General features: G+C 45.0%; 1 protein-coding gene across 1 annotated transcript in view; it reads right to left on the bottom strand.

The window, feature by feature from the left end:
* Positions 1 to 25,492, bottom strand: part of LOC142312574 (uncharacterized) — a 103,260-nt gene extending 77,768 nt beyond the window's left edge. Inside the window, exons 1-7 of the mRNA XM_075351565.1 lie at positions 25,420 to 25,492; positions 14,479 to 14,622; positions 14,207 to 14,386; positions 14,001 to 14,124; positions 10,994 to 11,061; positions 6,576 to 6,684; positions 3,311 to 4,501 (exon numbers count right to left, since the gene is read on the bottom strand). Of these exons, the coding sequence (XP_075207680.1) occupies positions 3,311 to 4,501; positions 6,576 to 6,684; positions 10,994 to 11,061; positions 14,001 to 14,124; positions 14,207 to 14,386; positions 14,479 to 14,550 (1,744 nt within the window). The 5' untranslated portion in view covers positions 14,551 to 14,622; positions 25,420 to 25,492. The remainder of the gene's footprint in view (positions 1 to 3,310; positions 4,502 to 6,575; positions 6,685 to 10,993; positions 11,062 to 14,000; positions 14,125 to 14,206; positions 14,387 to 14,478; positions 14,623 to 25,419) is intronic.
* Positions 25,493 to 26,123: the final 631 nt, after the last annotated feature.

The raw sequence follows: 26,123 nt of genomic DNA, 5'->3' as shown, positions 1-26,123 counted from the left end.
ACTATTACTGTGCAAATGCCACAAAGTATCTCACCTACAATATGGCAAACAGCACAAAGACAAGCCTACAAACTTGTGGAATAAGGTAGTTTGGAGTGATGAGACCAAAATCAAACTTTTTGGCCACAACCATAAACGTTACATTTGGAGAGTTGTCAACAAGGCCTATCATGAAAGGAACACCATTCCTACTGTAGAACATGGAGGTGGATCGCTGATAATGTGGGGATGTGTGAGCTACAAAGGCACAGGAAACTTGGTCAAAGTTGAAGGAAAGATGAATGGAGCACGTTATCAGCAAATACTGGAGGCAAATTTGCATTAATCAGCCCGGAAGCTGCGCATCGGACGTTTTAACATGACAATTATCCAAAACACAAGGCCAAGTCGACCTGTCATTGGCTACAGCAGAACAAAATGAAGGTTCTGGAGTGGCCATCTCAGTCTCCTAACCTCAATATCAGTGAGCCACTCTGAGGAGAACTCAAGCGCACCGTTCATGCAAGAAAGCCCGGGAATTTACAGGAACTGGAGACGCCAAGAAGAATGGGTGGCTTTACCATCTGAGAAAATAAAGAGCCTCATCTACAATTACCCCAAAAGGCTTCAAGCTGTCATTGATGTTAGAGGGGGCAACACACGGTATTAAGAACTTGGATATGTGAACTTTTGATCAGACTCATTTGGAAGTTTTTGGTTGTCATTATGATTTTATAAAGAGAAAACACAGTAGTTTGACATAAGTGGCCTCACCCAACCACTAACCATGAGTGGAAAAAAATGTTTTTGTGTTATCATTCATATAGTCTTAAAAAAGGCCAAGAAAACAAAAAAAATCTGCCGGGGTATGTAAATGTTTGAGCACAACTGTATCAGCATCGCCGTTCTGCGAGATTTGGGATGCAGAATAAACAAATCATCAGCAGATGAAGAATTGGCTTTATTTATTTATTTTTTACACTGTTAGGCTGGAAACACACTTATGCGTGTAAAATCGGTCCGAGTTGCATGATAAAAACTAGGCCGATTTTAGTTCACTAGTCATCACTTTTCATCTGTGTGCTGTCAGTGTGCAATCAGTTTTTACAATCAGCAGCTGCTATTCATGTAATGTTATGTACAGGAGCATTAACATTGCTCTCTGCTACATGCGTGAAATGTATTGAGAAAAACGCATGTCACTAGGATGGTCCGTACGCACCCATAGACTTGCATTGGAGAGACTTGTGCGAGAAACTCACCAAAACGCAGCATGCTGTGATTTTTTTTCTCAGTCCTATTTGGACTGAGAAAAAAATAGCAGATGGGAGCTACCTCATTGATTAACATGGATCCGAGTGCAATGCAATATTTTCTTGCATTGCACTCGTGCGAGATTTTCTTGCATTGCACTCGTGCGAGATTTTCTCGCATTGCACTTGTGCGAGAAAATCGCAAGTGAGAAGCCGGCCTTAAATGTGCGGTATAAATGATTAGGCGCCTTTATTCCTGCCGGTATGATTAGAGTGATACCAGGTTTATATAGTTTTTTTGGGTTTGGCAACTAAATATACCCACCAATAAAACTGCTTTTTTTTTTTTTTCTTCAAAATAAACATTCTTTTGCATAACTAAATTTTGAAGGATATAGGGTTTTTTTATTTTTTTTTTGCCAACAGAGTCATGTGAGGGCTTGTTTTTTATGGGATGAGTTGGAGTTTTTATTGGTACCATTTTGGGCCACATAATATTTTTTGATTGCTTTTTACTCCGCTTTATGTGAGGCAAAATTATGAAGAAACAGAAATCCAGGAATTGTGTTTTGTTTGTTTTTTACAAAATTGACGTTTTCAGTGGTACCGTTTTGTATTAGTACATGACTTTTTGTTCGCTTTTTTTGTCAGCTGTGTGATGAAAAGACAGGTTTTGTATGTTTAAATTTATTTTTACCGTGTTTACTGAAGGGGTTAACTAGTCTGACAATTTTATAGCTTGGGTTGTTACAGATGCAGTAATACCGAATATGTGTACTTTTTTTGTTTATTTTTTTCATACATACACATTTATTGGAATATTTTATTTTTCACATTTTTTTTACACTTTTTCCATTTTTTAGTTTTTTTTACTTAATCTTTTTATGGGACATTAACTTTCAGTGCTTTGATCAATGATATAATCCACTGCAGTGCTTGATCACTGCAGTTGATTATATGTGAGTACAGCACTCGCAGCACTGACAGTTTGCCTCACACACCATGTATCTGGCATGGTGTGTGAGGCTCTCCATAACAGGGTGTCCCAAGCTCATCATGGTGAAGAACCAGGGTTGGTATGCCAGTGATCGGGTCCCTGTGATCGTATTACAGGGACCCGATCCCCTCCCTGCCACCTGAGTGCTGTGATCACTATTCATCGCAGCATTCAGGCGGTTAAACTGACGTGAGCGGCACAGGCACTGCTCCTTGCAATAACAGCCAGGTCTCGGCTACAAGATAAGCTGCAGACCCTATGGTGATTGCGGCGGTACAGTGCCTGGATCCCCGCGATCACTAGGACGTACTGAGTACGTCCTTGGTCGTTAAGGCCCAGACAGACAGGACATACCCAGTACGTCCAATGTTGTTAAGGGGTTAAGATGTGAGTGCCAACTATTTTGTCCATTTTTGTAGTTTTTTGTGAAATTAAGTACAATTTGCCTTTTGTTCTCTGTTTTATTTGTGTGTTGTTCCAAAACACACAAAGAAAATAAACCTGTATAACAAAACATGTATAATTGCAATAATTTTCTGGGAGAAATACTTCATTTTTTGGAACAATTTCAAGGGTGCCAACACTTTCGGCCATGACTATAGATGGATTGTAAACATGTTGGGGGCCTACTGCAGGAGTCTTCACAGAGAAGATCCGCAGCCTTCTATAAGAGAAAAAGGATCAAAAGAAGCTTTGAACAGAAGATTGAAAGAAGAATGAATGTTCAATACATTTTTAAATATAATATTGTGCACAGTTTTGGCTACATTAAAGATTTTTCTTGTTGATCTGCCTTGTTCGTAATTTCACTAGCAATTTTTGCAAAATCCATACATGATGGTTAAAAATAGAAGTGTTGTGTTTTTTTTTTTACATCAGGGCATAAGAAGACATAGGAATCCGTCATTTGGATTTGAAACAATTTTCATAAACTCAAATTTTGCATACCTGTGTAATCGGGCCAATATCAGAGGGAATGTAGTAACAATGTACTCAGACAAGCTACAGTCATGTATATCAATCAGCAATTGGAGAGCAAATAAAGATGTTTATTGGTAATTACATACATTTCATAAAATACATGCAAATTTTTGATGTAATTGAAGACTTGATTTGCGGGTAAACCTGTTCCCACATTTAGAACAGGAGTACGGTTTCTCCCCTGTGTGAATTCTATGGTGATTAACGAGATGTGATTTTTGGTTGAAATCTTTTCCACATTGTGAACATGAATATGGCTTCTCACCTGTGTGAATTCTCTGGTGTTTAACAAGCTCTGACTTCTGGATAAAATATTTTTCACATTCTGAACATGAATATGACTTCTCCCCTGTGTGCCTTCTTTCATGTTTGGCAAGACCTGATTCACGTGTAAAATGTTTCCCACATTTTGAGCATGAATATGGCTTCTCTCCCGAATGAGTTTTCTGATGCCTATTAAGATGTGATTTGTAGTTAAAACATTTCCCACATTCTAAACATGAATATGGCTTCTCCCGGGTGTGAGTTCTTTTATGTATATCAAGACTTGATTTACTTGTAAAACGTTTTCCACATTCTGGGCATGAATATGGTTTCTCACCTGTATGACTTCTCTGATGTCTTACAAGATGTGATTTAATTATAAAACATTTACCACATTCTGAACATTCATATGGCTTCTCTCGTGTGTGACTTCTTTCATGTATAACAAGATAGGTTTGAGTTTTAAAACATTTACCACATTCTGGGCATGAATACGGCTTCTCCCCTGTGTGAATTCTCTGATGATTAATAAGATGTGATTTCTGGTAAAAATATTTACCACATTCCGAACATAAATACGGCTTCACCCCTGTGTGAATTCTCTGATGATTAACAAGATGTGATCTTTGGTTAAAATATTTCCCACATTCTGAACATAAATATGGTTTTTCACCAGTGTGAATTCTTTCATGTATAACAAGATGTGATTTCTTGTTAAAACATTTTCCACATTCTGAACACGAATACGGCTTCTCACCTGTGTGAATTCTTTCATGTATAACAAGATGTGATTTCTGGATAAAACATTTTCCACATTCTGAACATGAATATGGCTTCACACTTGTGTGAGACGTTTGACTTTTTGTTCTCCTGTCAATTTTATTTTGTTTATCGGTGTGTGATGAATTAGAAGATGAGGGTATATCAGGGATATCGACATGTTCTTCATGTGGAGCTTGTATGATATCAGGATTATAGACTTTCAAATCCAACGTCACATCTCTCTCTGAGCTTCTGGTACAGTCATCTACAAAAAACAATCTAAATTTATTATTTTTTTTAATAATGAAACCTTAAAAATGTGTTGCTATGTTATATACATTTTGCCCAATACAGCTGGAATTACAGATAGAATCAGAATTTGAGAGGTTGCCGCTTATGCTGAAGATTTCCTGTTCTTTATCCCCTCCCATATAATTCAATCCCTTATAGCTTCAAAGGGAGCAGCAGGTTTTTGCTACCTCATCTGATAGCAACATAATGTAGGCAAGGAGAGTCTGACAGAGGTGGATGAAAGCTTGTTTTTTTTGTGAAATGAGTTGTAGTTTTGAATGTCACCATTTACGCGAAGGATAGGTAATAATTTGTTTTACAGGAAAACCCCTCTAATTATTCAAAGTGGAGACTTAGCTGGGAAATTTGGACACGCAGACCTAATTATAATAATTAATTTGCCATATTACTCTCATGCTATATTCTGCTATACCTTAATTTGTCCTTAAATAATTTCTCTGCTTTTAATTAAAAAAAAAAAAAAAAAAAAGAAATTTTAAATAAACGTATTTGGTATGACCGCAACCATACAAATATGTACTAGGAAGATTTAACTAACTCAAATGGCCCAAAAAAAAAAAAAGCCAGCATTGCCTTTTCTCTGTAACTGTATCTCCCCCAAACATGCAATAAATAGCAGTCACAACATCATATGTTCCACAAAATTTCATCCATAAAATTAGAGTCTGAGGTAAAAACAAATCCTTAAAGAGCTCAATCAATTAAAGAAAAGAAAAAAAAGTCAAATCTCAGAAAATAGCGACACAATTAAATTACTTTTTTTTCTTTTTTTTTTCTTACAAACCACTAAAATTATAGCAATAAAATACCATATTTTTAAGATCATAAGTCGCACTTTTCCTTCAAAAAAATTTGGGAGGAAAATGAGGGGTGCGTCTTAAAATCCGAATCTAGCTTACCGGTGGATGGTGGAGAGGGTTGGCAGCAGGCGGCCCTGCTCTGCGAGGCTCTGGGTGGCAAGGCACGGGTGATTCTGATGTCCGTGGTAACGGCTTTCAAATAATGGCACACAGAGTAGGCGCATGCGCAGATGGCTCAAGCTCTCATCTGCGCATGCACCGACTGCAGCCGCCATTTCTTTGAATCTCTCACCGCCAACATCTTCAGAATGGTAGAGCCTCACCGCTTGCAGCGAGCACCAGCATCGTGCAAAGCCGACCGTCCCAGCATCGTTCCGCGCCGGCTGCCCCAGCACCGTGCCGCGCCGGCTGCCACAGCATCGTGCCGCGCCGGCTGCCACAGCATCATGCAGCACTGCAGCCCGCAGTGAGTATCTGGGCCCCCATCTGTACCGCTGATAGCATCACCGTACTCTTATACTGACCCTGCCTCCTGTGACCCATGTTGCCGTCCCACCTCCCCAGTAAGACACCACCGGATGATAAAATGGACACCATATTTTTATTACCTTTATTTTATCTCTAAATTTGGGATGCGTCTTATAATCCGCTGCATCTTATAAAACAAAAAATGCGATAAGTGTAATATCTCCGTTATTGTTCTGAACTGAAAAATCTATTTTTTGCCACATAGGGAAAGCTGTAATAGAAAAGCCAAAAAAAACAAATGGTGGAATTGTGTTTTATTCACAATTTCACCCTATTTGGAATAATTTTCCCCTTTTCCAGTATATTATATGGTGAAAAACGACAAATTGTGCTGCAAAAAAAACAAAAACAAGCTAGTTGAACAAAAGATTAAAATGGTAAGACTTGTAAAGGAAGGCATAATAAGAACTAAAGCTCAAAATCAGAAACTGGCCAGGTCCTGATGGGGTTAAATTAAGGTATTCTTAGAACATTATTAACAAGTTTTGTAGTATCGTTGCACTATTTAAACCACCACAACTCTGTAATAGCTTCAATTTAAAGCAGACTTGTCCTCAGATATTACAATATAAACTACAAATGCTGGGGGGAAAAAACAACCTGATGAGACTGGTGTACTTACTGTGAAAATCCATGTCAGAATGGATGTACTGTATACTATTATATATTAATTTCAAAGCTCCATTTAATACCACTCACCTGAGCTGTTATATGTAGGAATCTCCCGGTTACTCGGCTCATCTCCGCTCACATATGTCTCTTCTTTAACCTCGATATCTGTATTATTGTTCTGGTTCTGAACTTCAGTCTGAAGTTGAGAAATGGATGGTAAAAGTTACCAGATACTTGGAGACAACACAAATGTTTAAAGGGAACCAACCACCCTACAAACTAAGGGCAGTGCCATAATGGCTCTAGGATGCTGATTAATATGATACCTTTAGCTGACAAATCCGAGTCTTGATTGCAGAGTAATCTTTGTCCAAACATCCGAAAATGACGTAATTCCCGCACTGCCTTGAGCATCGGGGTGGGACTTTGTGGGGTTGAGTGTTCTCTAATGCTTCCTCCCCTCGCAGTCTGCCTCCCCTCTATTTAAATGTCTTACATCTGCCACTGCGATTAGCGCTATGTCCGGCACTTGCGCAGTTTTAATTTCAAGTTTTTCTCCAACACGTTAATAAAAGGGTGCCGGAATCAGCGCATGTGCGCACCGTGGTCTCTGGTGCCATCATATTGAAGACACTGTAAAGACGAATATGAACGGTGGTGGCGCATGCGCAGATTGCTTTTCTTTAACAGCGCATGCGCCACTGCTACTTATGTTAATCTCCACAGTTTCCTCAGTAATATAGCACCGGAGATTTTGGTACACCAATGCGCTGACTCCGGCGCCATTTAGTTGAAGAGTTGGAGAAAATAACACTGCAATAACCGTAGATGAAGAAGTGAAGGGGTTAACACGGCGCTGCCAGGGTCATGGATCAGACAGAGATTATTGAAGGTGATTTTATGACCAGTTTCGGAGGCTATGCCTCCTTCCTCAACACAAATAAAAAGTGTACCTAAGTGTAAATAATACTGCGCACGTTCAGGACATAGCGCTAATCGCTGCGGCAGAGGGGAGAAATTTAAATAGCGGGGAGGGAGGCAGCCAGCGGAGAAAGCATTACTGAAAACCCGATCCCACAAAATCCCACCCTGATGCTCAAGCCAGTGCATGAATTACTTAATTTTCCAATGTTTGAACAAAGATAAATCCGAGTTTTGATACAGAGTAATTAGCTAAAGGTATCATTTTATCACAATTCTAGCGCCATTATGGCACTGCCTGTAGTTTATAGGGTCAAAACCTAGTGGTTTATTCCCTTTAAAAGACCAGAAAATATCATGAATTAGCAGGACAATCAAAATTGACACTCAGGGTATGATTCCGCTTGCATATGCCTCATGCAAGTCTCGCATCAGTATCACCCGGAACGGCGCACAGTCTCCTGAGAGGAGCGGGTCGGCTGCATGTATTTCCATGGAGCTGAGGCGCTCCTGTCAGGAGAGTGTGCGCCATGTCGGGTGATACCGATGCGAGACTCGCAAGTGTCATACGCAAGTGGAATCATACCCTAAGGGTATACTCACATGAGCGTTGAAATCTCGCATTGCACCCTGACCAATGTTAGTCAATGAGGGACAGCAGTTGGTCAGCTTTTCATCCAGATTCTGGATTCGAAAAAAGTAGCAGCATGCTGCGGTTTTCTGCAAGAGCCGGATCTCTCGCACCCATTCAAGTGAATGGGTGCGAGAGAAACATCAGACTGCACTTGGATGTTATCCCAGTGCAGTGCGATATACGCACAGGCTGACAATGGAGCGCCTGCGCCCGCTCTCAGCTTGACAGCTGTGACCTGACTGCAGGATCGGGTCATAGTCACATGACACTCGGCTCACGCTCGGAGCAGAGCCTGAGCCAGGAGTCATTAGCATATCGCATCTATTGCTCTTGCATCGGATGCCATACGCTCGTGTGAGTCCAGCCTAAGGGCTCCGCCACACATCCGTGAAAACCACGTCCGTGTAAAATGGGCCGTTTTTCGGGTCCGTTTTCCGTTTTTTAGGTCCGTTTTTATGGTATGTGTGGCCTGCGTGTGTATCCCGTATGCTAGCCGTATGTGCGTGTGGAATGTCCGTGTGTGCGTGAGTGAAATAACTGACATGTGTATGTGTTGTCCGTGTGAAATGTACGTGTGTGATGCAAAATGTCGTTACTACATGTCGGAAGACAGAGTAGCGGGATGAGAATGAAGTCGGGTGAACTTCACCCGACTTCATAGTCATGCTGCGGCTCTGTGTGCCGTGTACTGATTAGCGGTCACCTGTGAAGGATTCACCGGTGACCGCTAATCCCCCGAGTGACTGAAGTGTCCCCCCCTCTCTCATACTCACCGTTCCCCGATCACCGGCGCTGCACGGCGTTCACACTGCTTCGGCGGCTTTTTCTAATTTGAAAAAGCCGGCCGCTCATTAAACAATCTCGTATTCCCTGCTTTCTCCCCCCATCGGTGCCTGTGATTGGTTGCAGTCACACACGCCCACCACGCTGAGTGACAGCTGTCTCACTGCACCCAATCACAGCAGCCGGTGGGCGTGTCTATACTGTGCATTGAAAAAAATAAATAAATAATTAAAAAAAACGGCGTGCGGTCCCCCCCCATTTTAATACCAGCCAGATAAAGCCATACGGCTGAAGGCTGGTATTCTCAGGATGGGGAGCTCCACGTTATGGGGAGCCCCCCACCCTAACAATATCAGTCAGCAGCCGCCCAGAATTGCCGCATACATTATATGCGACAGTTCTGGGGCTGTACCCGGCTCTTCCCGATTTACCCTGGTGCGTTGGCAAATCGGGGTAATAAGGAGTTATTGGCAGCCCATAGCTGCCAATAAGTCCTAGATTAATCATGTCAGGCGTCTATGAGACACCTTCCATGATTAATCTGTAAGTGACAGTAAAAAAACACACACACCCGAAAAAAATCCTTTATTAGAAATAAAAAACACAAACAAATTCCCTCATTACCAATTTATTAACCCCGACAAACCCTCCATGTCCGGCGTAATCCACGGACCTCCAGCGTCGCTTCCAGCTCTGCTGCATGGAGGTGACAGGAGCAGCAGAAGACACCGCCGCTCCGGTCACCTCCACGCAGCTAATGAGATGAGTAGCGCGATCAGCTGCTGTCAGTCAGGTAACTCGCGGCCACCGGAGGTCCGTGGATTACGCCGGACATGGAGGGTTTGTCGGGGTTAATAAATTGGTAATGAGGGAATTTGTTTGTGTTTTTTATTTCTAATAAAGGATTTTTTTCGGGTGTGTGTGTTTTTTTACTGTCACTTACAGATTAATCATGGAAGGTGTCTCATAGACGCCTGACATGATTAATCTAGGACTTATTGGCAGCTATGGGCTGCCAATAACTCCTTATTACCCCGATTTGCCAACGCACCAGGGTAAATCGGGAAGAGCCGGGTACAGCTCCAGAACTGTCGCATATAATGTATGCGGCAATTCTGGGCGGCTGCTGACTGATATTGTTAGGGTGGGGGGCTTCCCATAACGTGGGGCTCCCCATCCTGAGAATACCAGCCTTCAGCCGTATGGCTTTATCTGGCTGGTATTAAAATGGGGGGGGGACCACACGCCGTTTTTTTTAATTATTTATTTATTTTTTTCAATGCACAGTATAGACACGCCCACCGGCTGCTGTGATTGGGTGCAGTGAGACAGCTGTCACTCAGCGTGGTGGGTGTGTGTGACTGCAACCAATCACAGGCGCCGGTGGGCGGGTAAAGCAGGGAATACGAGATTGATTAATGGGCGGCCGGCTTTTTCAAAATAGTAAAAGCCGCCGAAGTTTTTATAACAGCAGTGCAGCGCCGCGCCGGAGATCGGGGAGCGGTAAGTATGAGAGAGGGGGGGGGGGAACTGACCGACAGACAGCTAGAGGGACAGATAAGACAGAGAGACCGACCGACAGACATAGAGACCGACCGACGGGCTGAGGGAGAGAACGAAACAGAAAAAGAAAAAAGACCGACATCACATGAAAAAAGCACAAAACGTACAGGGAGCAAGCAGAGATGCGTCCGTGTCACTCGGACGTGCGCACAGACCCATTGACTTTCATTGGGTCCGTGCTGCGTGTTGCGTGCAGAAAACGGACATGCTGGCGTGAGACACGGACCAAAAAACGCATCACGGAGACGGACTCACGGACATAACCAAAAACGCAATTGTAACCGCAGAGATATAGTAACATTGGTGCACGTTTGCCTGTGTCTCCAGTATACACGGAAACGGACCACACACGCACGTGTTTCACGGATGTGTGTTTCAAGCCTAAGGCAAATATCTGCAGGTTTACTATATAAATCTAACCTGTTGGTTCCTTTTCCCAACCTATTCCACAGCCAGAAAAGCATGAGGAGATCTAGACACCATGTAACGTCTGTGGTCAGCTGCCTTCTCCGCCATGTATAAATCATACAATAATGCTGGACGGCAGAACACGACCTGCACAGCCTCCTACACATCAGATCCCTACATCCTCCTCCCCACCGACCTGATGATCCTGTGACCAGTCCTGAGCTCCGGGATGTTTCACTGGCGTCGTCCTCTTACTGGTTCTTACTGTAGGATAGACACAAGTGACAAATATATATATATATATACAGTGCCTACAAGTAGTATTCAACCCCCTGCAGATTTAGCAGGTTTGATAAGATGCAAATAAGTTAGAGCCTGCAAACTTCAAACAAGAGCAGGATTTATTATCAGATGCATAAATCTTACAAACCAACAAGTTATGTTGCTCAGTTAAATTTTAATACATTTTCAACATAAAAGTGTGGGTCAATTATTATTCAACCCCTAGGTTTAATATTTTGTGGAATAACCCTTGTTTGCAATTACAGCTAATAATCGTCTTTTATAAGACCTGATCAGGCCGGCACAGGTCTCTGGAGTTATCTTGGCCCACTGCTCCATGCAGATCTTCTCCAAGTTTTCTAGGTTCTTTGGGTGTCTCATGTGGACTTTAATCTTGAGCTCCTTCCACAAGTTTTCAATTGGGTTAAGGTCAGGAGACTGACTAGGCCACTGCAACACCTTGATTTTTTCCCTCTTGAACCAGGCCTTGGTTTTCTTGGCTGTGTGCTTTGGGTCGTTGTCTTGTTGGAAGATGAAATGACGACCCATCTTAAGATCCTTGATGGAGGAGCGGAGGTTCTTGGCCAAAATCTCCAGGTAGGCCGTGCTATCCATCTTCCTATGGATGCGGACCAGATGGCCAGGCCCCTTGGCTGAGAAACAGCCCCACAGCATGATGCTGCCACCACCATGCTTGACTGTAGGGATGGTATTCTTGGGGTCGTATGCAGTGCCATCCAGTCTCCAAACGTCACGTGTGTGGTTGGCACCAAAGATCTCGATCTTGGTCTCATCAGACCAGAGAACCTTGAACCAGTCTGTCTCAGAGTCCTCCAAGTGATCATGAACAAACTGTAGACGAGCCTTGACATGACGCTTTGAAAGTAAAGGTACCTTACGGGCTCGTCTGGAACGGAGACCATTGTGGTGGAGTACGTTACTTATGGTATTGACTGAAACCAATGTCCCCACTGCCATGAGATCTTCCCGGAGCTCCTTCCTTGTTGTCCTTTGGTTAGCCTTGACTCTTCGGACAAGCCTGGCCTCGGCACGGGTGGAAACTTTCAAAGGCTGTCGCTAATAGTAGTTCCATAAGCCTTCCACTTCCGGATGATGCTCCCAACAGTGGAGACAGGTAGGCCCAACTCCTTGGAAAGGGTTTTGTACCCCTTGCCAGCCTTGTGACCCTCCACGATCTTGTCTCTGATGGCCTTGGAATGCTCCTTTGTCTTTCCCATGTTGACCAAGTATGAGTGCTGGTCACAAGTTTGGGGAGGGTCTTAATTAGTCAGAAAAGGCTGGAAAAAGAGATAATTAATCCAAACATGTGAAGCTCATTGTTCTTTGTGCCTGAAATACTTCTTAATACTTTAGGGGAACCAAACAGAATTCTTGTGGTTTGAGGGGTTGAATAATAAATGACCCTCTGAATAAACTTTTCACAATTAAAAAAAAAAAAAAAGAAATAACATTCTTTTTTGCTGCATTTCACACTTCCAGGCTGATCTACAGTCCAAATGTCACAATGCCAAGTTAATTCCGAATGTGTAAACCTGCTAAATCTGCAGGGGGTTGAATACTACTTGTAGGCACTGTATATATACATACATACACATATATATATATATATATATATATATATATATATATATATATATATATATATATATATATACACACACACACACACACACAAGAACACACACACCATATACCACAAACGTAAGTACACCTCTCACATTTTTTAAAATATTTTATTATATCTTTTTATGAGACAAGACTTTGCTACAATATAAAGTAGTCAGTGTCCATCTTGTATAACAGACCCTGCACCTCACCAGGCCCCGTAACCCGCCTGCCATCCATCCCTACCCCATCACCGGGCCCCGGGACAACCTACCCCCCTACCCACGGAGGGGAGAACTAACATCCAGGCTGCTCCCTGTCATCGCTCCCGGGATCCCCGTCCAGAGCAGCGGTGGTGTCACCAATCTCACCACAACCATGGGTGGCGTCACGGACAATATCAAATCCCCACAATCAATCCCCCCTTTTCACTCACGGGCGAGGAGCGCCGCTCGAGTCCCCGGGATCCGGCCCACAGCTCGAGCCACCTAGCCGGACCTGAGCAGTGGGAGAGCGCGGCGTCCCCTCCTCCGCCTGCGACAAATACACCTTTAAATGGAAATCCAAATTTGCCATTTTCCCTCCCCAGTGTCATGTGACTCATTAGTGTTACAAGATCTCAGGTGTGAATGGAGAGCAGGGGTGTTACATTCGGTGTTATCGCTCAGACACACTCTCATACTGGTCACTGGAAATTCATGACTCCTCATGGCAAAGAATTCTCTGAAGATCTGAATAAAAGAACTTTTGCTCTACATAAAGATGGCCGAGGCTATAAGAAGATTGTCACCACCCTGACACTGAGCTGCAGCACGGTGGCCAAGACCATAAAGCAGTATAACAAGACAGGTTCCCCTGAGAACAGGCCTCACCGTGATTTAGTAAAGTGGTTGAGTGCATGTTCCCAGCGTCATAGCCAGAGGGCGTCTTTTAGTTTTATAAAGAGAGCGAGAGAAAACAGACTACATCCAGGACACCAGCGCAGGTGATGTGTGTTACATTGGAGATTACAGATGTCTCATCATCGTCTGCAGTGGTGACCGCTGCTCCTGTTCCAGTAATTAATTGAAGAGGTAACATGTCGATCAGGACTATAAGTGCAAGTAGAGAGACCATCAAAGGACCCAGGAAGGGTTTCGAATGAGAGCAGTCGGGTTCTGTGAGATGAATATTATCTACAAATATCATTCTGAAAGCTTTTTTATATTTTTTTCAGTAGCTGGACAACTCCTTTAAGATGCTACAAAGCAGCCAACCCTTTTTAATAGATGTGTGTATTTAGTCCTGTCTATTACCTGGTGATGTGCGGGGCTGGTGCTTTTCCATCATGACGTCCTTGTACCGATCCTTGTGTCCTTCTAGATACTCCCACTCCTCCATGGAGAAATAGACGGTGACATCCTGACACCTTATAGGAACCTGACACATACAATGATACCGTCATCCCCCGATCCCTTCATAGCGTTACTGTATAATGTCCCAGCATTCCCAGCAGTGTCACCTCTCCAGTCAGCAGCTCAATCATCCTGTAGGTGAGTTCTAGGATCTTCTGGTCATTAATGTCCTCATGTGTCCGGGGGTGAGGTGGAGACTCCGGGATTGAGCTGAGGATTCCTCCCCATCCTTCAGACACAGGGGCCTGACAGCGATCACTAGATGTCTTCTTCACAACCATGTAATCCTGTTTATGGAGAGACAGTAATAAATATCACTCTGCAGTTATATCCGTTATTACCATAGGTGATGTAATGTGACATCAGCAGAATCTCTCACCTCTCCAGTAAGCTGGAGAAGGATCTCTAAGGTAAGGTTTAGTATACGCTCTGCCATCTTATCTCTGTCCATCTTTGACGAGTCAATCGGGATAATTCAATGATATGGAAGATATCAGCAGAAAGGATCCAATAATTCCAGAATCTGAATGGAAAAAAGCTGTGAAATGATACCTAATCCCATGTAAAAAAAATACAATTACTGAAGATACGGAGAAACATTTAAAGGGCTATAATCTTGTTAAGGTATGGCATAGCCCTAGAATCAATACCCCGTTGGGTCAGTCCAGGCTAATTTACATGGTTTGTTTGAAGCTTGATTTAACACGAAGAGAAATAAGTTTATGGCACCTAAAATATCTTCCTATAATCCAGGATTAGGTTTATATAAAGTGTTGGTGGCAGTTTTGGGTTTGGGGAGCTGACAGGTTCCCTTCAGTGATGAGCGAATAGTAACTATTCGGGTTTGGATTATTCGTAACAAATCCCAAAGTGCAATTGCAGTATTCGTCACAAATAACAAACATAATGCAAGTCAATGGGGAATACGAGTATTTTTCATGAAGAGTTCCCAAAAAAATGCTCAGGTTCCTCATTGGTTTGTTATTTGTGATGAAGACCGGAATAGTTCTTTGGAATTCGTTACGAATATTAGCTACAATTCACTCATCACTAGTTCCCTTTAAAAATGGAGAATAATGAGCTGGTCTGCTTGCAATATCTTGGAGTGGCTTATAAATGGTGTATAGACTGTGGTGTTCAGCGTATACATAACAGTTGTTCGGTGTCAACCCCCCTTGGATCTCCTACTTGATGACCTAGCCATATTGATATTATAGCGATGACCTACCTAAAGAAGAAATAAAAAATATTGTACTAGTTGACAACCTCTTTAAGGAGTTTTCTTATAGATCTTACATATCTGATGCAATGTGCAGTGTATTCTACAAGATGGTGCTCAGCCACTGAAGAATCTGGTGCAGCTAATGGTTGAGGATGAACGCTGCTCAGCTAATCCAGAAAACTGGTGTGATAGCGATAGAGAATGTCACTGCACGAAATACGCTGTCCAAAATTGGCAGAAATTCAAAGAGAGAACTCAGGAGAAATCCAGGTGAGGATCTGTTTCTCTCCTACTTGCCAACTTTCCTAAGTTGCTGTGTCGCTTGTTCACGAGACGATACAGTATCTTCTGTTTGGTCCAGAAGTCACTTTAAGGGCAGAGTCACATGTGGCACCCCAGGGTTGCCACAGTAACAACACAAAGGGTTAACTCCCCACACACAACACCAAGACCTCCTGGCCAGAAGGGGGAGACCAAGCTGCTTCCCTGTATATTCTGGTGGAGGGAGGAAATGGTCAGTAGTTTCAGTTTGGAAGTTCAGTGCAGAGCACTGAGGAGAAAGGATCTGCAGGTTGGAAGCTGGCTTGAGCTCACCTCAGGATCCACTGACCAATTCCAGGCCTAGCTGAGGGTCTGAGGAAAGGAGAAAGCGTACACAGAGGAACATTCCTGGGAGGCAGAGCATTACTTAGCTCATCCCAGTGGAGCACACAGAACGGATGCTGGATCCGAGACTGCAGGTTACATACTGCACAGTGAACACCAGAGAAGTGAGGATTCCACATTCTCTATCTGTACCACAGACACAAGCAACAAACGCAGAGTTCAGGAACATACAAGTAAGGACTCGAGTTGCCTGTCAGGTCGGTACCTAGGAGCAGAGCAGAGCACAGCCGGCTGCATAGTTCACACAGCGGCAGGGCCACAGACACACAGTGCAGGCAAGGAAGCCAAAACGGCCCGGCTGGGTGGGAGAAACCCTGAACCCCTCACAGACTCCGTGGACAGTACTCTGCTGAATACCATCATCAGTAAAGGACAAAGAAACTGCAAAACCGTGAGTCTGCCTGTTTATTGTGCTCGTGTCCTGCACTTCCCCCCCCATAGACTAACACACTGCCCCGGGGAAAAGGCTCTACCCGTGGGGAGCCGTCCCATCTCAAGCTGCCTTCCATCACCCCGGAGGTTCTGCAGCAGCGGTGGTCATCTCTGATCACATTCCACGGGTGGCGTCACGAACACAACCCCCCTTTTTATTGTGGAACCAGGGAGCATAGACCGGGTCACGACACCGTGATCCCCTTTCCAGAAGCGACCCCTTGGCCCGGTTCTGGGTATCCCCTTAACCCCTGGCGACACAACTTTGGCGTCACGAACAGGATGCGGACTGGACCCGGCTGCAACCCGGGTGACGTGCGCCTGTAAAGACTTATTGCGTAGCATAAAAGACTTGAACTGTGAATTGTTGCAACAAAGAACGGACTTTAAACTTTGCAAAGATACCTGGAAAAATCCAAAAACATCATTGGTAAAATTTTCCAGGCGCCATATTTAATCACGCCATTACCTGCTACGCGCGGGAAAACATCGCTCCTAAACTAAGACTCCGCCCACCGCTTGCAGAGGAGGTGCGCTCGGTGCTGCGACCCGAACGAAAACGCAGAAAAGTGTCCCAGGCTTGCTGTCAAGAAGACTGGTGAAATTAACTAAGGGGGCGCAAAGATGTCGCAGCAGGGAGATGCTGTTGTACCCGGCGGTGCAGCGGCACCTATCATGCCGTTCCTGATGCCGTACACCCCGGGTGCAGTGTGGCTGCCGCAGTACTCAGGTGAGCCCAACACACTTAATGACTTTATCGGAAAGCTAAAAATCTACTACAGCATGTACCCCCTGACAGAAGCTCAGCGTGTTGGTATGCTTATGGGACAATTAACTGGCAATGCCCAGCGGGAGGCTACATCCTGGCCGGACGATGCAAAGGACACTGTAGAGCATATAATAGCTGGACTAAAAGCAGCTTTTGAATCCACTGCTGGCAGCCGGGCTAAAATGAGGTTCTTTGGATGCAAGCAAAAACCTAGAGAGAGCGCAAGAGACTTTGCCTTAAACTTGCAGGAGGCGCTCAGAGCACTTAAATTAGCAGAACCTGCCTTAGCCCCTGGAGCAGATAAGCTGCTGATAGACCAATTCCTGGATGGACTCTCATCCCCTTCCCACCGGGGACAACTGAGCATGATGGTGATCCAGGATCCAGGACTAACATTTGCCCAGCTAAAGGATAGAGCCATCCGCCTCCAGCAGGTGGAGGAGCCGCAGGATATAGACTCTGTTCAACACCTTACAGCAGCACCCCAGCAGCCAGTAGTTCCAGTGACATCGGCCATGTCAGCGGCTGCTGCTAACCACCTGGAGCTGATCACTAATGAGGCTCTACATCAAAGGCTTGATGCCCTGACAGACACTGTTGCTTCCATGGCTAGAATCGTCCAGGAGCTGCGTGGATCCAAGTCTGCACCCAAGATTGAGCTGGCGACCAGCAAGGAGGATGTCCCATGGATGAGGCCTAGGAGATACCAAGCGACGAGAGGACGACCCAGCGACCGCTACCAGCCGGATGGACAGCCCATTTGCCGCCGTTGCAAGGAACCAGGTCACTTTGCCCGTGAATGTGCTTTAAATGGGGATCCCCTGGGGAGGCGGGCCGCTCCTCAGGAATGAACTCTCAAGGTCCTTCACCCTGGCACGACAAGTATGTGGGGGGACGTCCAGTCATCCCCATCGTGCTGGATGGCATTCCGCTCAATGCCTTGCTGGACACTGGTTCCCAAATATCATCAATTCCGCATGTCCTTTATAAGAGGTACTGGGCTGATTCAGACGTTAGCAGTGGTCCATCTAATGTTGCATTGAATATATGGGCTAGCAATGGTGAATTAGTACCACAGATTGGTTTCAGAGAAATGACCATTAAGATTGGGAGAGTAGAATTGCAGAATCAGGGTATTATCATTGTTGATGTTGACCGACGAGAACGTGAACCAACTATGCTGCTAGGAATGAATGTAATTGAAAATTGTTTTGCAGAGGTAATTACTGTCTTGCAGCAGATCGTCAAGACTGCCAAACCTGGGCAACAGAGACTCCTGCAGAAGGAAATTAAAGCCTTGATGCTGAAGCAGCATGTAGAAATGTCAGGAGGTGAAATTGGCAGTGCAAGGGTAAGTGACCCAATACCTATTGTAATTCCTCCCAAAACTGAAATGCTGGTCTGGTGTAGAGCTGCAATAGGCATCAGAGGGCGAGACTATCAGGCCCTGGTAGAACCCGTGTACTCAGACAGTAGGCCCACTGTACTGACGGCCAGAGGAATAGTTGAGGTACACAGGGGGAGAGTGCCAATACGCCTTCTAAATTGTGGGGAAGATGAGGTCACCCTACCTAAGTATGCTACCATGGCTAAGCTATATACGGTTGATAACAACGCCATCACCACCGTTGAGCCCTTGAAGCCGTCAAATCAGGCGGAGGACAATGGCTCAGAGGGAAAGCTGGAGGATTGGTGCCAAAAGCTACATGTAGGTACCGATTCTACACCCTCCCATCAAAAGCATGGAGTATACAGGGTAGTGAAAGAATATGAACAAATATTCAGCAAACACCCATTAGACTTTGGGCAGATCAAAGGGGTAGAGCACACTATACCCACAGGTCACCATCCACCCATAAAGGAGAGGTATAGACCAGTACCACCGGCTCACTACCAATGCGCCAAAGACATGCTCAAAGAAATGAAAGAAGCAGGGGTAATAAGAGACAGTTGTAGCCCCTGGGCAGCCCCACTAGTGCTAGTTAAGAAAAAAGATGGGACCATGAGGATGTGCGTAGACTACAGACGGATCAACCGCATTACACACAAGGATGCATACCCATTACCTAGGATAGAAGAGTCATTGGCTGCATTAAAATCCGCTACTTACTTTTCCACCCTAGATCTGACTAGTGGGTATTGGCAAGTTCCTGTGGCAGAGGCTGATAAGGAGAAGACAGCATTCACCACGCCGATGGGCCTCTGTGAGTTCAATTGTATGCCGTTTGAACTCTGCAACGCACCTGGAACCTTCCAGCGACTGATGGAGTGCTGCCTAGGAGATAAGAACTTTGAAACTGTCCTCCTGTACCTGGATGATGTCATAGTCTACTCCAAGACCTATGAACAGCATCTACAAGACCTGGCAGAAGTGTTTGAAGCCTTATCCGGCTATGGCATGAAAATCAAGCCATCCAAGTGTCACCTTCTAAAGCCAAGGGTACAGTACCTGGGACATGTCGTGAGCTCAGAAGGGGTAGCACCAGATCCTGAAAAAGTTACCGTGATAAGAGATTGGCCGAGACCCACCAGCGTGAAAGAGGTGAGGCAATTCCTGGGACTGGTGGGCTACTATAGAAGATTTATAAAAGGGTTCACGAAGCTAGCAGCTCCCCTACAAGACATCCTGGTAGGACAGTCAAAGAAGTCTGCAGCCCGAAATCCTCCTTTCCAGTGGAGTGATGAGAGAGAAGAGTCCTTTAAGAAGTTGAAGTGGGCACTGACAGGAGAAGAGATCCTGGCATATCCAGATTACCATCAACCCTTCATTTTGTACACGGATGCCAGCAACGTAGGACTGGGAGCAGTATTGTCTCAAAAGCAGGAAGGCAAGGAGAAAGTTATTGCTTTTGCAAGCAGGAAGCTCCGGCCTACAGAAAGAAACCCAGAGAATTACAGCTCCTTCAAGTTAGAACTACTGGCAGTAGTTTGGGCTGTAACAGAGCGTTTCAAACACTACCTGGCAGCTGCAGAATTTACCATCTTTACTGACAACAATCCGTTGACCCACCTGGACTCAGCAAAACTAGGTGCGCTGGAACAGCGATGGATAGCCCGACTGTCAAACTACAACTTTGTCATCAAGTACAGGGCAGGCCACAAGAATGGGAATGCAGATGCCTTATCCCGGATGCCACACTCGGGGAACGTGGAAGAGGAACCGGAGGGACTGGAAGAAATTGAGCTGCCGGCCTTTCACCGTCCTAAGGTGGGACAGTATCAACCGAGTGTCTACGAAAAACAACAGCAGGCAACTCTCAACCCATTAGCACACCACGGATGGGCTGACACACAAGACAGCGATCCAGCTGTGAAGCTAGTGAAAGAACTGCTTACACAACAAGGTGCATACCCTAATCAGAATGCCCCAGCTGAGACACAACATCTCTGGAAAGAGAGAGGTAAATTGTTCCTGTACCAAGGGAAGCTCTGTAGAAGGCACACCAATCCAAAAACACATGAGTTGGTCTGGCAGATCATCGTGCCCAAGAGAGACGTCAAGATGGTTCTGGAAGCTTACCACAACGGTGCTGGTCATTTTGGTTGGAAAAAGTTGGAAGTGCTCTTAAGAGAAAGATTCTACTGGGTTGGCATGAGAAAATCAATTGAAGATTGGTGTAGAAAATGCGGACCGTGCAACCTCAGAAGAAAGGATCAACAGAACCAGAGAGCTCCACTCCAGTCCATAGTAACCAAGCAACCACTCGAGCTAGTTGCATTAGACCACGTCAAGTTGTCACCAAGCCGGTCTGGCTATGTCTATGCCTTAACCATCGTGGACCATTACTCACGCTTCTTAGTGGTGGTACCCGTGAAAGACCTTACAGCTAGAACAGCAGCTAAAGCATTCCAGACGTACTTTTGCAGACCCCATGGTTACCCAGAACAAGTCCTTGCAGATCAAGGTCCAGCTTTTGAATCACAGATCTTCCAAGAATTCTGCAACATGTATGGCTGTAAAAAGATCCGCACAACAGCATACCATCCCCAAACAAATGGCTTATGTGAGAAGATGAACCATATTGTGATTGACTTGTTGAAGACCTTACCAGAGTCAGAAAGAAATCAATGGCCAGAGAAATTGCCAGACTTGGTGGACTTGTACAATCATGTCCCGGTGAGTTCTACAAACTGCACCCCCGCTTACCTCATGCGTGCAAGGCCCGGTAAACTGCCAATTGATTTAGATATGGGAATTCTGAAGCCAGATGCGGAAGTTCAAGAATCCAATTGGGATACCCTACGTCAGCAGCAGTATCGCCAAGTACAAGAGTGCGTAGAGAAAAGTCTCCAACAAGCTAGGGGAAGACAGGAGAGAACCTTCAACCAGCATGCTCTAGCAACCCCATTGCAACCTGGTGACCAAGTTCTCAAGAGGAAACGACGCACAAACAAATTGGATAATCAGTGGGAAACCACCCCATATACAGTCTTACCATCCAGTATGGATAATCCCAAAGTGTGTCTCATCAGTAAGGATGAAGGAAGGACATCAGCTGTCGTGTCAAGAGATCAACTCAAACCGTGTCCTGAAACCCTGAAGACACCAGAAGTCACCTTACCCATACAGGTACAACCTGTCAAGAAGGAAGAAGACGTGTTCCATACAGTCTTAGGAGATTTCCCAAAAACATGGCCAAATTACTATGGAGCAGTAGTAGTCCCAATGATCGCCTTCCCTCAAGTGGCGGAACCAGCATCAGAACTTGTACCACAAGAAGTCCCAAGACATGAAGAACTGGAAGTTGAAACCGTAGAGGAAGAACAGATTCCTGGTCCCAGTGAGCTTGCCAGTCCTACAGTCAGTACACCATCCTCACAAGTACCAGAAACACCAAATAGGTACACTTCCACCCACACCATTATGCTAAGTACACCCAGTACACCAGCAGTACGCAGGTCACAGCGTAGTACTCAGGGTCAGATACCAGCAAGATATAAAGACTAATGTGGAATTGCATATAAAATGTACATATGTTATAATGTTTATATGAAAAACCGTAACAGTTTATTGTACAGAAAAGGTGAGAGAAGAGTGGTGTAAGGTGGCAGCACGGAGAGTTACAACTTGATCACATTGTTGGTGGCCCGAGGGCCGTGAGGTCTACTGCACTTACGACCAGAGTAGAGACACCTTTAAGAAGTGTTTGTTGATTGAAATGTTTATTTAATTGCAACGTTAAGACCAAAAGCCCAGTACCTACAGAGACTATACTGTATGAACACTTATATATTTTTGAACATTTTGGACTCTTTTTGAGCTCTAAGGTTTTTGTATTTTTTCCTTTTGAGACTCTGTATTTATATATACACTTGTTGTGATAACTTGTTTGTTTGTTTCACAGTCCCGGAGTACTGTTCTTCACTAAGGGGGAATGTGGCACCCCAGGGTTGCCACAGTAACAACACAAAGGGTTAACTCCCCACACACAACACCAAGACCTCCTGGCCAGAAGGGGGAGACCAAGCTGCTTCCCTGTATATTCTGGTGGAGGGAGGAAATGGTCAGGAGTAGTTTCAGTTTGGAAGTTCAGTGCAGAGCACTGAGGAGAAAGGATCTGCAGGTTGGAAGCTGGCTTGAGCTCACCTCAGGATCCACTGACCAATTCCAGGCCTAGCTGAGGGTCTGAGGAAAGGAGACAGACTACACAGAGGAACATTCCTGGGAGGCAGAGCATTACTTAGCTCATCCCAGTGGAGCACACAGAACGGATGCTGGATCCGAGACTGCAGGTTACATACTGCACAGTGAACACCAGAGAAGTGAGGATTCCACATTCTCTATCTGTACCACAGACACAAGCAACAAACGCAGAGTTCAGGAACATACAAGTAAGGACTCGAGTTGCCTGTCAGGTCGGTACCTAGGAGCAGAGCAGAGCACAGCCGGCTGCATAGTTCACACAGCGGCAGGGCCACAGACACACAGTGCAGGCAAGGAAGCCAAAACGGCCCGGCTGGGTGGGAGAAACCCTGAACCCCTCACAGACTCCGTGGACAGTACTCTGCTGAATACCATCATCAGTAAAGGACAAAGAAACTGCAAAACCGTGAGTCTGCCTGTTTATTGTGCTCGTGTCCTGCACTTCCCCCCCCATAGACTAACACACTGCCCCGGGGAAAAGGCTCTACCCGTGGGGAGCCGTCCCATCTCAAGCTGCCTTCCATCACCCCGGAGGTTCTGCAGCAGCGGTGGTCATCTCTGATCACATTCCACGGGTGGCGTCACGAACACAACCCCCCTTTTTATTGTGGAACCAGGGAGCACAGACCGGGTCACGACACCGTGATCCCCTTTCCAGAAGCGACCCCTTGGCCCGGTTCTGGGTATCCCCTTAACCCCTGGCGACACACACACTTGCGTATGACTCGCATGAGTTCAATGCCAGAAAATCTCGCATTGCACTTGGCCATATGTAAGACAAAGCTGCAGCTCAGATCAGCCCTAAATGGACTCAGGAAAAAATGGCAGCAGGCTGCGATTGTCTGCGAGAGCAATGTCACTCGCACCCATTTAAGTGACACATCACATCACGGCTCTTGTAGGATTGCACCAAGAAAGTGACTTCAGGGCTAAACAGAAGAGGCTTTGTGACCTGCCTTGTCACATTGCTGGTAGAGATGAGCGAACCAGAACTATACAGTTAAGTGTTTGTACCGAATGCAAACTTTACAAGCAAATTAGTGTTCAAGTCCGGGTGCTTTACATATGCAAACCATTCAAGTTAGCAGTGCTAAGCTCAGGTACACTCGGTGCTTGGCACAGTGTGAACCACTTGCAGTATTTTAATGGCTCTAAAGGGGGCTTTACACGCAGCGACATCGCTAGCAATGTTACTTGTGAAAGCACCCGCCCCCGTCGTTTGTGCGTCATAGGCAAATCGCTGCCCGTGGCGCACAATATCGCTAGTACCCGTTACACATACTTACCTTCCTAGCGCCGTCGCTGTTGCGGGCAAACTGCCTCTTTTCTAAGGGGGCGGTTTGTGCGGCGTCATAACGGCGTCACACGGCAGGCGTCCAAAAGAAGCGGAGGGGCGGAGAGCAGCCGCATTAAAGTCACGCCCACCTTGTTGGTGGAGGACGCAGGTACGGTGTTGTTCGTCGTTCCTGGGGTGTCACACGTAGCGATGTGTGCTGCCTCAGGAAATGACCAATGACATTTGGGAAATGGACGACGTGTCAACAACCAACGATTTGGTAAGCATTTTGCATCGTACGTCTCACGCGCAACGACATCGCTAACGAGGCCGGATGTGCATCACGAATTCCGTGACCCCAATGACATCTCGTTAGTGATGTCGTTGCGTGTAACGGGGCCTTTAGGCCCCTTTCACACATCAGTTTTTTGCCATCAGTCACAATCCGTTGGATCTTTCACAGATTGTGTAAAAGCTGATGCGACGGATACGTCGCATCAGTTTTTTCAGCCCAACAGTGTTTACACACTCCATCTGAGCATGCTCAATTAAAAAAAATGGAATCAGTCACCGAATTCCGTCATTTGACGGGTTACGACGAATCCTGCGCCCATAGGCTTCCATTATATCAAACAACAGACGGCGACAGATCCGTTGCTGTCCGTTTTTTCTACGTAGACAAAAAACGTTAACTTTGTCACTTTGTCCGTTGTCTCTATCCGATGGACAAACAATTTTCGACGGATCCGTCGAACAACGGATGAAACATGAGGCCATCTGTCACTAATACAAGTCATTAAGAAAAAAATGGATCCAGCGGCTTCAGTCGCTGGATCCGTTTTTATTTAAAATTTGACGGATTGTGACTGGTAGCAAAAAACTGATGTATGAAAGGGGCTTTATTGAGGGTAAAATCAGCACATACAAAAAAGAAAGACAATTCCACCCACCCCGGAAGTGTTCGGTGCGGAAAGCCGAACTGCCCAATCAGTAGGGAAAAGTGATTTTTTACATTCTACACAGCGGCCTGGGCTCTTATATACAGCATGTTAGAATACTGTATATAAGAGCCCACTGGTGGTGGCCGCAGCTTATAGGGCAAAAAAGTGGTGACAGGTTCCCTTTAAACCAAGAAAGAACAATGGAAGTATAGTATTGCTAGTTTTTCCTAATCTCCCCTCAAAGTTAGTGTTATATGGAGCTAAGAATGGCGCCATTCAAAATTACAACCCCAAACTAAAAAAAACAACCAAAACCTTGGCTTGAAGAATTCGGCTGCCCCTTAAAGGGTTACAGTGAATCTGCACTCACCTCCACCACCCACAGAGCCGTGCACTGGATATAGGGCTGTTCTGTGCTTACAGGACCTGTGGTGATGTCACACATTTGTGGGAGGAGTCAAGAGATCACATGACGAGGAGGCTCACCGTGTGCACTGCAGTGCTGGTTGTCATGGTGCTGATTCTCACTTTCCTTCTGCTGTTCCAATATTTTGTATATTCCTACCGTAGTTATGCGTCGTGTAATATGAGCGATATCTTATCTGACATCTTAAGGACCATTGTTTTTTTGCATTTTGTGCCTCCAGACTCTGACAATTTTCTTTTGCTTTTTCATCATTCTATTCCAAAGGCTGTAGCGTTTTGTTTTTTATGCTTTTTGTCATTTTAGCCAGATGGCGGCTTTTTTTTTTTTTTTTTTTTTTTTACATAGCATGCTGACGCTTTTACTGATACCATTTTGGGCAACATACCACAGTTTGATAACAGTTTTCGGTCAAATTGCATCAATCGACAAAAAAAAAAAAACTGCAATCCTGGCGATTACATTTTTTTCTCTTTACGGCATTTATCATACGGGTTAATTTATGTAATCATTTCTTGCATAGTTATTTTGTGCATGCGGTGATTCCAAATATGTTTTTTTTTTCAATTAATTTCTTTCTAAGGGTGAAAAGGATGTGATTTTAATTTTAATATTTTTGTAATTTTTTGGGGTTTTATAGTAATTTTGTT

The sequence above is a fragment of the Anomaloglossus baeobatrachus genome, chromosome 5 (assembly GCF_048569485.1).
Source record: "Anomaloglossus baeobatrachus isolate aAnoBae1 chromosome 5, aAnoBae1.hap1, whole genome shotgun sequence".
NCBI lineage: Eukaryota > Metazoa > Chordata > Amphibia > Anura > Aromobatidae > Anomaloglossus > Anomaloglossus baeobatrachus.
This window is presented reverse-complemented; position numbering and strand designations above follow the sequence as displayed.